At 40.3% G+C, this 13,118-nt stretch overlaps 1 protein-coding gene across 4 annotated transcripts in view; it reads left to right on the top strand.

The window, feature by feature from the left end:
- The window catches only part of Fancm (FA complementation group M), a 53,202-nt gene that overhangs the window by 11,452 nt on the left and 28,632 nt on the right, over positions 1 to 13,118 (top strand). For all 4 annotated transcript variants that reach the window (XM_055595446.1, XM_055595447.1, XM_055595448.1 and 1 more), the window contains 8 exons: positions 1,716 to 1,848; positions 2,915 to 3,043; positions 4,645 to 4,731; positions 5,552 to 5,736; positions 7,278 to 7,484; positions 9,087 to 9,291; positions 11,725 to 11,876; positions 12,721 to 12,876. In XM_055595446.1, the coding sequence (XP_055451421.1) occupies positions 1,716 to 1,848; positions 2,915 to 3,043; positions 4,645 to 4,731; positions 5,552 to 5,736; positions 7,278 to 7,484; positions 9,087 to 9,291; positions 11,725 to 11,876; positions 12,721 to 12,876 (1,254 nt within the window). The remainder of the gene's footprint in view (positions 1 to 1,715; positions 1,849 to 2,914; positions 3,044 to 4,644; positions 4,732 to 5,551; positions 5,737 to 7,277; positions 7,485 to 9,086; positions 9,292 to 11,724; positions 11,877 to 12,720; positions 12,877 to 13,118) is intronic.

Below are 13,118 nucleotides of genomic sequence, written 5' to 3'. Positions count from 1 at the left end.
TTTTGTTTGTTTTGTTTAGTTTAGTTTGAGGTATAGTCTCAACTATATAACACTGGCTATCCCCAGACTCTGTATGTAGACAGGCTAGCCTTGACCTCATATAAATCTGCCTGCCTTTGAGGTTAAAGGCTTACACCACCATGCCGTGCTCATATGCTTGAGTCATCAGACTTGTGTTGATAGAACTGTGCAATCTCCCAACTCACATGTTTTAGCTTCTAACAAATAGTCTTTTATGGGACTCAGAGGTTAAGAGCACTGGCTGCTCTTCCAGAGGTCCTGAGTCCAATTCCTAGCAACCACATGGTGGCTCACGACTATCTGTAATGAGATCTGGTGCTCTTTTCTGGCATGAAGGTGTACATGCAGACAGCATATTGTATACATAATAAATAAATGAATCTTTAACAAAAAACAAATAGTCCTTTAGTCTATTTCTGACGAAAATTATAAGCCATAACATTTAGTCCAATTCTTGACACAAGAAGTCGGAGGAAGCATTCTAGTATACTTCTGAGAGAGAGAAAATTCTGTTTATTTATTTGTGTGTGTGTGTGTGTGTGTATGCCATACTATGCATGTGGAGGTGAGAGGAAGCTTCCTCCTACAGTGTGGGTTTAGGGATTGTCTTGATGGCAAGTAGCGGTAGCTGCTGAGCCATCTTGCTGCTCTACAAGCTTCTTGTTGAATTTGAGGAGAAAAGTAGTGGATGGATGGGAACATTTCTATTAGACTATGTCCAAAGTCAGAAGAGATGGCCATGATACAGCAGGTGCTGAGTCTTTGAACTGAGAACAGTCCACATCAGAAGGCCAGAGGCTTAAAAGAGGACAGAAACTGATGTGGCTGAGACAGGGTTTGGAAGTCACTAATGTAAGTGGGACCTCACAACACTCGTTTGCAATGTTACAGCAAGAAACTAGGGGCGGAAAGTGCATTTAAGTTGGATGTGGTGACTGATGCCTATCATGTCAGCATTGAGTAGGTTGAGGCAGAAGAGTTGCTGTGTTGCTGAGAGTTCTAAGACAGTGTAGGTTACAGTTTGGGAGCTCTGTCTCAAACAAAATAGATCAGTGCATGGAAGAAAGGAAAGAAGGGTGGGAGAGAAGGAAGTAGTTTCTTTATCAAATACAGGAAAAGAAAAGTTTTTTTGTTTTTGTTTTGTTTTTTTTTTTCCCAGCTCATGATAGACAAAGGCAGGAGGATTGCCTTGAATTTGAAACCAGACTGGTCTATAAACTTGAGTTTGAGGCCAGCTTGAGGCCACATAGCAAGACCCTGTGATACACTCAAACACACACACACACCCAGAGTCTCACAGAAATTAACAAACAAAATATGTCTTTCATGAGGCTAAGTCTATCCAGTTGTCTTCCATTTCCATCGTAACTCATGTATTTGCCTCAGTGCTTGACTTATGGTAGATAATTATTAATTGCTTTGAAAGGACACATGAACCTATATGTTGCAAGCAATTTATCTGTGAAGGAAGATAATAAATACTGGTTTCCTTTGACTGTTTTTAAGGGATAGGCTTCGTATCGAAGCCACTTGATACTTGCCATACCCTGTGCCATGACTTCCACTAGAACCCTCAAGTTATAACCAGTGTAAAGGGAGTGGTTATAAACCATATTGTGTTACAGTGACAGTTTGGCATGGAGATTGTATCTTTTTTTTCTTCTCTGGTTAAATCTGACATATGTTTCTTCCAGGGAATTCAGCAAGGCATAATTGAGGGAGAGTTTGCCATCTGTATTAGTTTATATCATGGTTATGAGTTACTGCAGCAAATGGGAATGCGATCATTATATTTCTTCCTTTCTGGAATCATGGATGGAACCAAAGGTAAATTATATGAAATTGTTTTAAAGAAGTGAAGACATGTGTTATTCTGGTTTAAGACACTGAGCAGTCTGAGTCAGCCTAAACCTGAGTAATCATCCAGTTGTATTCTGGTAACTGTTTCCTCTCCTTAGTCTTCTCAGAGATCCTCCCCACCTCCCCACCAATCCAACTCCACTCCTTTTTTCTCTTTAGAAAACAAACAGGCAGAAAAACAAAACCAAACAGAATAAGAAATTAAAACACACACACACAAGGAAAAATTACAAGAAAAACATAAACACAAACAAAAATAAAAATAGCTACCATAAACAAGTAAGAGACCAATAAGGCAAAAACTACCCAGACAAAGCAATATGAGACAAAAATCTCCGAAGAAACCATTTTGTTCCTTTTGTGTTGATTATCTATTGGTGGGCATGGGGCTTCATAAATATGGCTTATATACCCAGTGAGACTCCAGTGGAGAAAAGTAATTTTTTTCTTTGGAAGCTTCTGCCAATTGGAGATGGTTTCTAGATTAGAGATGAGAGTTTGTGTCCACTTCCTCTTCTCAGCGCTGTGTGAGTTCATGTGTTAGTCTGCTTTCTGTCTCCTGTTCTTCATGTCTCCCTGAGCCCTGAAGGGAGGAGTTTGATGGAGACATTCCATTTAGGACTGACTATTTCAAGGTCTCTCATTCTCTACACATTGTGGGTCTCTGTGCTTAGTTCCCATCTGCTACAAGGAAGAAGCTTTTCTGATGAAGGGTGAGCAACACTCTGATCTTTGGCTATACCAGAGTGTCCTTAGGAGTATAACTGTGCAACTCTGTAACTGTGTAACGACTTGAGTTAACTTTAAGTACTTTGTTTTTAAATGCTATGAACTAATGTAATGATGTTCATGTATAATTGCTTTTAATACCTTGATAGAAAATAATGCATTATGAATGTGGAACAAGAACAAATTGTTGACTTACATGTTAAAACTTGATAATTTTTTGCTTTCATTATTTAGTTTCTTTTTAATAAGTAGTAAATGGGATAGCTTTTTTCTTACTTGCGAAGCCTTTTCGTACTTCCTAAAGGAATGACACGGGCAAAAAACGAGCTCAGCCGAAATGAGGACTTCATGAAGCTCTACACTCACCTGGAGAATGTGTTTGCTCATGTGCGAGATCCCTCAGCAGCCAGCAATGCTGAGACTTTCCAGAAAGGTCTGCTATTTCACTGAAAATTATGTGTTGTTTTAACTGAGTGCAGTGATGGCTGTTTGGGGTGCCAAGGTAGGATCACTGTAGCCCAAGACTTCAGGCCAGCCTCAGCAGCATAGCAAGACCCCTTCAGAAATACTAGTAAATATAGTAAATACTACTATATTGTTTCTCTTGATTGAGATTAATGTTGAAAGTTTTCTCCGTGTATGTCTGTGTATACGTTCTTCTATCTGTGTAGCCACAGTCCTGCTTAATGCATAAGTTTTTTGATCAGTAAGTTAGGATATTAAGGTTGATGTATACAAATTTATATTAGGCTAATAAACTAAATAGATATATCATAGTAGTAGTTACTAAGTAGTGAAAATTTTCAGAACTATTCAACATCGGAATGTGGTTTAGCTAAAAATGTATCTATTCCCCTTCGTTTTGATGAATCCATTTGAATTCTCTCTCAGAATGAAATTTTCATGAAAATTAAAGTTTTTATTTGTACTTACATGCTATCTAGAGGATACTTACATTTAACAGGCAAAAAAGGTTTTTCTGTTTGAGGCTTTTTTTGAGACATAAGGCTTAGCCTTGAACATGTTCTGTCAGTGAGGTGTTGTAAGAGGTTAAAATTTACTATTGGTTTATCTTCTAGTAATGCTGCTGTTAATCCTCGGCAGCTGTATAACCAAATCACCACACAGAGACTGGGTTTTTAGTTAACCTAGAACACAGTGCTGGGCAATATTTACTGCCTCCTAAACCTCCAAGCCCTCAGTTTCTGTGAAATCTTAGGTCTGGTTCATGATCCATGTCCTCCAAGCTCTCTCCTCCAGCTCTGCTCTCCTTGCTCTGCTCCTCTCTCTTCCTCCCACTCATCTCCTGCCTTCTGGCTCCTCCCCTCTTTCCTGTCCTCTGGCTCCTCCCTGCTCAACTTTGTGTCAAGTTGCTTTTATTTTGTTCCTATTTACACAAGAGTTGAGACAGGATGCTTATAGTGAGTATCACAATGCAATATCCGGATTGAAACCAGAGAGTTGGGGGTGGGGAAATCAGCATTTGAATTAACAAGGGTAAGGCGTATACATTTTAAAAGAACATTATATCAACAGTGAGGCTGGCCTTGAAGTCTTGATTTTCCTTCCTCTACCTCCCAAGTGCTGGGATTACAACTCTGTACCACCATACTGAATGAAAATTTTAAGTTTTAACAAGTATTTTTATCTTTGTTTTAGGTTTATTTTTATTGTTTTTAAATATTTGTATGTGTGTGTCTGTGGTGGGTGGGGAGGTGCCTATGAAGGCTGGAGGAACTGGAGTTACAGGTAATTTTGAGTCACCTGATGTGGGTGCTGGGAACCAAACTCAGGCCTTCTGCAAGAGCAGTATATGCTCTTACCTTTTGAGCCACCTCTCCAGCCCTAACATGCATTTTCAAGAAGATACGTTACTTCACTGTAAGATAATTGATATGGGCTGAGCACGGTGATACACACCTTTAATCCTAACACCCTGGAGGCAGAGGCAGGCAGGTCTCTATGAATTCAAGACCATAAGTGATGTGAGAACTATAGAAAAAAATTTTTTTTTCCTTTTTGTCCCCTCTTCAGGAAATAAAGAAAAAAAATTCTTCTATAGTCATCCAAAGTTAAAGAAACTAGAAGAAGTTATAATTGAACATTTCAAGTCATGGAATGGTGGGTAACAATTCGTTTAAACACAAAGTTTAAAAAAGTTTAACTGAAAAAAACTAAAACTTGAGGGAAAAGGTGGATTCTAATTACCATGGCTAATAATATTTAGAACTGCTGAGAAAGTTTGGATAGTCAGCAAAATAAATGATGGAATTTAAGAAATCAGGTTTTACATGAAAAGTTTATTTTGACGGCAATGTAAGGGAATAGAGAATCAAACAGTTCATGTGGGCTTAGTAACTGCTGTGGTTCTAGATCACTGGCAGACAGCAGAAGAGCAAGTGGCACAGTCAGGGAAGTGTTGCTCTTAGCAGTTCTGTCTACCCCATCCCAAACGCTGAGACGCTGGGCAGTGCTGGAGTGGACATAGGCTGTAGTCATTGTTGGTGAATTTGAAGGCACAGCATATTTGAGCTCCCTGCCTGAGTAGATAGGGCCTGGAGTGAAGATGGGGAAGGTGCAGTCCGACGGGGTTCTACAGTGCATCTGTCTGCAAAGGTAAAGAAGGCAACATGCATGTACCTGAATTGAGGGATTAGTCAGGTGCTGATCCAGGCACTGAGATGATTTCTTACAGTAGCCGATGAGAACTAGGGAGTTGAAAACATCTTAAAAACTTCTTGAAGGAGTTACTGGCGACTGTTGGTTTCAGGCTTGTGCTTTCTAGTTGTTGCTCTCTAAACGCTGTTTTGTTTTGTTTTGGGAATAGTCCTAGGCATTGATCAAGCACAAGGCTTTGTACATGCTAGGCCATCTACTACTCAAGTCTCTTCTTAGCCTTAGATGCTTTTTAAAAAAACATAATGTATTTCCTCTTCCGCAGCTAAAAACACCACTGAAAACAAACACCATGAGACCAGAGTTATGATCTTCTCATCATTTCGAGATAGTGTTGAGGAAATTGCAGAAATGCTCTTACAGCATCAACCCGTTATTAGAGTGATGACGTTTGTTGGCCATGCTTCAGGGAAAAACACAAAAGGTTTTACACAGAAGGAACAACTAGAGGTAATTGATTATTAATTCTGTAGGTGATGAAATAAACATAGAATGGATTAGCTCTCTTAAAAACCCATCTTCTGGCCAGGCTGCTGTGGCGTACACCTTTAATCTCAACACTTTGGAGGCAGAAGCACTCGGATCTCCTTCGAGGCCAGCCTGGTCTACAGAGAGAGTTCCAGGACAACCAAGGCTCCACAGAGAGACTCTGTCTTGAAAAAAGAAAAGAGGAAAAACCCATGTTCTAATTGGTTACTTATAGATAATTTTATAGCCAGGATGTGGGTGGCGCATGTCTTTAATCCTAGCGCTCAGGAGGCAGAGACAGGCATTCTCTGACTTCACTGCTAGCCTGGTGTATATAGCATGTTCCAGGCCAGTCCGAGCTACAAAGCAAGACTCAGTCTCCAAAAAAAAAAAGAACACAGTAGCAAAAACAAAAAGACAATCTTATATTTAATATGCAAGTAAAGATAAGCATGTTTTGAAATATCAGATAATGTGGGGTTTTTAAAAATATTAATTATGTATACAGTGCTCTGCCTGCATGCCAGGAAAGGACATGCAGATCTCATTATGGGTGGTTATAAATCACCATGTGGTTGCTGGGAATTGAACTTAGGACCTTTGGAAGAATAGCCATTGCTCTTAACCTCTGAGCCACCTCTCCAGGCCTAGATAATGAGTTTTATATACTTTTGAAACATTTATTTATTTATTCATTCATTTGTTTAATTATATTTTGAGATAGGAGTTATATAGTGGAGCCTAGAACTGCTGATGCTCCTGTCTCTACCTCCCAAATGTGAGGATTTCAGATATTCTATTATCCTTGGTTAAAGCTGGATGATTCTGTTCTTCTATCTCTAGCTTGTTTGCTCGTGGGTTGGCAGAGTTCTAGGAGTAATAAAACATTGTTTTAAAGTTTTACAAAACTCTTATTTTTAATTGTGTGTGTGTGTAGAAATTGTAGGACAGGCTAGGGAAGCCAGCTCCTACCATCCCAGAGCTCATACACAGGTTGTGTAGCTGAGTGGCAAGTGTCCTTATGTGCTGAGTCATATTTCATGCCTGAGGCATTCTTTCTGACTTTCTTATGTATGTAGAGACGTGTGGTCTCACTTTGTAGCCCTAGGAGGCCTGCAACTCATATCTGTCTTCGGATGCTGGGATTGAAGGTGAGAACCACCACCCTGGGACTAAACATCCTTAGTGTAGATGCACCTAATCATATGCTTAGTTTCAGGATATGATACATAGGAATAATTGGCCACAGGCTTTCACCTTCCCTCTTCTCCTTTCTGTGATGCTTAAAGTAAAACCTGCGCTTCCTCATAGATTGAGAAACACGAAGTTACTGGCATCATAGTCACTATTAAAACAACGGAATTAGGATTGTTCCTTCCATTTTATCAGTATTGTTCTGGCTTATTTTCTCCTAATGCTTTATAATCTGAATTCTTACCTTTTCAAGATGAATGGGGAAATATGCAAAGTCTGTAAACCTGTGATATTTTTTTGAAGTGACTTTTGAGTTGTTTGTGTTTGAGGTGGTAAGACAGTTCCGTGACGGTGGCTATAACACGCTGGTTTCCACCTGTGTTGGAGAAGAAGGCTTGGACATAGGGGAAGTCGATCTTATAATATGCTTCGATGCCCAGAAGAGCCCGATTCGCCTCATACAGCGCATGGGTAGGACTGGCCGCAGACGGCAAGGCAGGATTGTCGTTATCCTTGCTCAGGGACGGGAAGAGCGTGTAAGTAGATTGTGTGAGCCTGACATTGAACTCTGAGAAACAACCCAAAGACAGTTGCCAATCTTAGCATTCAAAATCCAAGCACGCTTTTTTTTCCTTCCATTTTTATTAGATTCTTAATTTGTCTGATTATAAGAGAGTTTTTGGCAGAATTCACTTTCCTGATTTTTACTCATTAAAGAACCACATTTTGGTACTTCAGTATATCTCAAAGACAGGTACTGTATAACAACTAATACATATTCACTTTACCATTTCCCTATACTTCTTTTTAATGACAACTTCTCGTAGGCTGGCTTTGGACTCACTTTAGAGCTTAGGATGTCCTGGAACTGCTGGTCTTCCTGGTTTCTTTTCCGAAGTGCTGTGACTGTCTGTGTGCCACAGTGCTGCCACGGTTCATATCATGCCTTGTTGCTGTACGCTAGACGAGCACTTCACCAACTGAGCTGTACATACAGCGCCTCCCTGTACTCCCAAGACATTGATTGCTTAGATTGTTTTCTTTTATATAGAGAAAACAGTATTTTTTGCACCTTATATAATCAGCTAAATAGATAAGCAAGAAGCAAACAACACGCACCATGGATAACACATGGTATGTAGAACCTACTCTGTTGATGTTCCGGTTCTTCATCGAGTTTGCTGGTAGCTCATCTATTCGGTAAGAACTTAAACTATGCTAATACTCTCTACAGTCGTGGGTAGCAGAACTTTCTATATATGATATCACACTTTATTATAATAAAATATCAACTAATCTTATAACACATTGGGACTAGTTCGTGAGCTAACGCACAGTTTCAAAGCACAGATTCTCTCATCATCAAAAATTGTGATAGTTTTTAGAAAGTGATTTGAAATGTTTTATTCACTCTTCAGTTCGGCCTGAAAAATGAACTCTATTTGTAAGACCATTAATAATAAGACCAGTAATAATCATGTGATTATAATTTGTGTATTACCCATGAAATGATCTTAATAAATATAATGTTGACATGTCAAATTATGAGTCTACATCCTGATTTTATTACCTAGCCAGGGCACTTCAACATCTTTATTTATATTTGTATTTTCTTATGTGTAAAATAGTAAAAATGCTCATATTTAATGAGCATTTTTTGTGTTGCTCTGTAGTGTTCCAAGTGCTCTAGAGTAGCTGTTTAATCTGGTCCATGTCTGTGAGCAAAGTAATGATTTTATTGTTGGAGACAGTGAAGAAAGTAGAAATGTAGATAGATGAGCAAACTGAAATAAAGGCTTCATTTCCTTTCCTGTAAATCTTCTCTCTTACATTAAATATAACCTTATACTTGGGTACAAATGTCATCCATATCAAAAGCAGCAAGCCAAATAAATAGTTCTATGGAATTCTCACATATATGTATGTATTTTTCCTTTTTGTTGATTTTCCTCAAGAATATAACAGTTTACTAATCTGTTTTCACATTCAAGTCTATAGGAATTCTATTCCCTAGTACTTAAGTGAATCAAAGTTTAATTTTTATGTTTAAGACAATCTCAAACATACTAGTTGCTTATTATAGCTGAATGATTGTCACACAAAGAATCAAACATTTGTATTTTGTGTTTGTTTTGCAGACATATAATCAGAGTCAGTCAAACAAAAGAAATATTTATAAAGCAATTTCAGGCAACAGACAGGTGCTTCGTTTTTACCAAGGAAGTCCACGAATGATTCCTGATGAAATCAATCCCGAATTACACAAGATGTTCATCACACATGGTGTCTATGAAAGCGAGAAGTCCCGGAATATACAGCAGAAGTTGTTTTCCTCAAGGGGTGGTAAAAAAGACCTTTACTCTTGGCACATTTCTCATGCCCCTCTCCCTGTGTGTATAGTGTGCCCTGTTTTTGTTTCACAGTATAGGACTCTCCTTGCCATTTGTAGATCTTCTAAGCCAGGAGTTCCTGGGGCGTGGGATCCAGCAGCTCAGGCTCCTTTCTGTGCATTTTCACAAAGTGCTTCTCTGGATGGAACAGGCTTGAGCTTCAGTTGGACCCGGGTGCCTTCTCTTTGGCTCTGTTTCTTTTCTGTCTTTTTTCTTCATCCGTTTCAGGAAGCTGTCTTGACTCCGACCATTCTTACCGTGCTCACTGTGCACATTAGCTTTCCTAGCAGGAATCTTGCCCTTCGCATGGCATTTGTTTACAGCAGAGCCAGCAGCATGCTGAGGGCCACTGAAGATGAGCTCATTTTGCCATGGTAACATTTATGAGCCATTCCTTTTTGAATAGTACCTGGTCCCTGAATATCTTCAGTATCACTCTTGTAGATCACATGTGGCCAAAGAAGTACTGTGTTTCTAAAAGGCTTAGAGAACATTCATCAGTGCCTCTCCCCTTTCTTATTGTTTTGTCATTTTGGCGAACTACTGGAAGATGTTAGCTCCACCTGAAAGGAACAGATTATTATTATTATTATTGAATATTATTATTATTGTTGTTGTTGTTAATTATTTACTTAGTTTGTAAGCTCATCAGTATTATGGTTTTTCAAAACAGTTTCTCTGTGCAGCCCTAGCTGTCCTCGAACTCTATCTGTAGACCAGGCTGTCCTGGACTCTGTCTGTAGCCCTGGCTGTCCTGGGCTCTTTCTGTAGACCGGGCTGGCCTCACACTCAGAGCTCCACCTGCCTCTGGGATCAAAGGCATGCGCCACCACTGCCTGGTACACACCCTATCTTGATACAGTAACCTTTGAAAAACTCAGTGCATGTCTTAAGATGCTTTGAGCATTCTCTTCGGAAAGATAAGAAATTATCGATGTGAAAAGGGGAAAACACTGGTGGTATGGAAAGCTGCCTACCTAGTAGCTTTCTGGTACTATTTTACCAAGCCAGAACGGTCCTCTCCACAAAATGTAAAAACAAAACAACAACAACAGAAAAACTCACAGACGAGATAAGCACCGAGTTAGATTGCTGTATGCATTCTACACAGTCTGCTCCATAACAAAGGGAAAAGGAAGTGTCTTCTTGCATGCACAGCAGGTAGGCATGGCTCTCTCCATGAGTGTCCCAGGACTAATGGTAACCCGCCTTCATACAGGGCTGTGCCACCATTGGCCACACAGCCTGTCATCATTCCCTGCTCATTCACAGCCATTTGTACTAATGTGTTACATTTAGAAGCCAGCCTGACTACCTGGAGAGTCCCAGGTCAGTTTTGAGACTGTCTTCAAAGCAAAACAAAACAAAGTTGATATATTTGCTAGTGTATGTTTTCAAACTTCCCCCCTTCCGTTCTGATTTTTCCACTGTCTGTGATTCACCTTCCCAAAATTACATGACTATGTTCTACACTTTTTCTTAAATCATCATACATGTACGCTAGTATGTAATTCATCAAGGTGTAGAGGCCTCAAGTCCTTTTAAGTAACTGAAACATTGGCATCCCCTCCTATTTAAAAAGTTGGAGAGAGAGACAGGAGACATGGCTCAGTGGCAGAGAGCTGCTCTTCCAGGGTACCTGTAACTCCCTGTCCTAGGGGATCTGGTGTCCTCTTTTGGACTTTTTGGGAACTACACACATGTGTTTCACAGACATACATGTAGGCAGAAACATGCATACACATAAAATAAAAAGAAATAAAATATCTTTAAAAATTGAAGTAAGACAGAGAGCCCCTAGGGTCATTTAGCTCAAGCTCTTAAATTTTAGAGATGGGAAAAAATTTTCAGAAAAGTCATTGTTCTAGGAATAGTGCACACTAGTTTCCAAGTTCCCTTTTTGGGGTAACCTTTGAATTTTTTTCTGCCCGAGTCAGGCCAGAGATCTGCTTCACACTCTTTGTCTCCCTTGCCATTTTCTCCTCCAATCTGTCCCTGACTTAAAACTTAAGCTTTGGGTCCTTAATGTTACTCTCCCTTTCCTGAAGCGTCACATACTGTTTTAGTGCTGCTGTGCTGACACTCGTTTTACGTGAATGTCCAAAAGCAGCCAGACACCTCGCTCTAGTCCGCTAATGAAGCCATTGCTAAGGTTAGCTCTTAGAAGGAAAAGACCCTTTCAAAGAAGTGAGAGAAGCTCAGGCAGGCGTGTGACGGAGAAGCAATGCACAGTAGTTTTTCTGTGACCGACTCCAGTTCTCAGGAAGGGGCCTGGCTTAGGCAGAAGTAAATAGACGCACACAGGCGGAGTTCAGTTAGTATGGTGTGTTTTGTTTGTCTTGTGGGTTACTTTAAGCCTCTTTTCAACTATTGTCTCAACTTGCAGGAATGAAGGCTAGAAATTCAAATAAAGATGGACTCCTATCAGAAGAGGAATTTAACCTGTGGAATAGACTCTATAGGTTAGGAGACAGTGACACCGTTAAAGGAGTGGTGTTGCCTCAGTCTCGCTTCCTGTCTTTACAGGAGGGCGCAGCGGTGAGTTGCCTGTGCGCAGTGCTTGCGCAGTGGGTTTGGCAGCAGTGAAGTGCTTGTGATTAGAATGTCAGTTCACTTAAAGTAGTGATCACTCTGAAAAGAAAGCGCCAAAGCCAAACCTCTGAGAACCACTCCTTCTCTCATTTGCTTCCGTTAGCTGCTTTTCCTGTCGCCTGCAGTTTGATTCCTACATGCTACATGGTTAGCTTCGCCATGCAGGGTGACACAGAATGCTTGGCTATTTCCCTACTGTGCTTTTGATTCTTAGTGTTTTGCTGGCATGTGGTATTGTCCTTATTTGTTTAACCTATTTGAAACTTTAGTCAAGACTTTAATCGGATGCCATAGCTATGATGGAGAGAACTGAGCCAGGTGGCCCGTCCCCTGAGACAGCCGGAGGAAGAAGCTCAGGGATGGCTTCTTAATCTGGCTAGGGGGATGTGTTTCAGTCCCCAGCAGGCAGAATAAGGAAAGGCCGTGGACATGCAGAGTTACAGTCCAGGGATGTTATGGGCGCCACCCCATTTTCCTGTGGGGTCTATATACAGCAAAGTAGTGACTTTAAGACCAGGCATATTTTCTCAGATGTTTGCTCTTAGCATGTTTTATAGAAACAGAAATATGGTAAATCATAACTGAAGAGACAGTTAATTTTAAGTGTATTTAAAAGAGCAAATTTATACTTTACAAAATTATTTTCTTTTTTGTCCCTTGAGAATTTTAATTTAGGGTGCCAATGTGAATTTAAGTGGTTTATGTTAGGTTTGTTATTTGAAACTGACCATGTCTTTAAAATGGGGTTGTGAAAACTCATGTCTTGTTATTTCTTAAATTGTAAATTAAGACTCAAGAAGCAGCTACTGGGATCCATCAGCTCTCTCTCTCTGAATGGAGTCTGTGGCAGGATCACCCACTCTCCACCTACCAAGTGGACCACTCAGACCGGTGCCACCATTTTATAAGCATTATGCAGATGATTGAAGGAATGAAGCACGAAGAGGTAGCGTTTCCCACGGCTCTCCCTCCCTTTCCTCAGTTCTCTTCTCCTCTATTCCACTCTCCCTCCCTGTTTCTCCCTCTCCCTCTCTTCCTCTCTCTCTGTCATTTGTTGCAGACAGGGTCCTGCTGTGTAGCTTCAGTTCCAGAATAACCGCTTCAGCCTTCTGAGTGCTGGGATACAGGCATGTGCTGCCACCACTGGCCACGTGGCTGTGTTTCTCTCTTGCGAGTGTGGTGATGGAA

Source organism: Psammomys obesus, unplaced genomic scaffold (genome assembly GCF_907164565.1).
Source record: "Psammomys obesus unplaced genomic scaffold, mPsaObe1.curated_primary_1811, whole genome shotgun sequence".
In the NCBI taxonomy this organism is placed as follows: domain Eukaryota; kingdom Metazoa; phylum Chordata; class Mammalia; order Rodentia; family Muridae; genus Psammomys; species Psammomys obesus.
The sequence above is the reverse complement of the archived record's forward strand: the minus strand, read 5'-3'. Positions and strand labels throughout refer to the sequence as shown.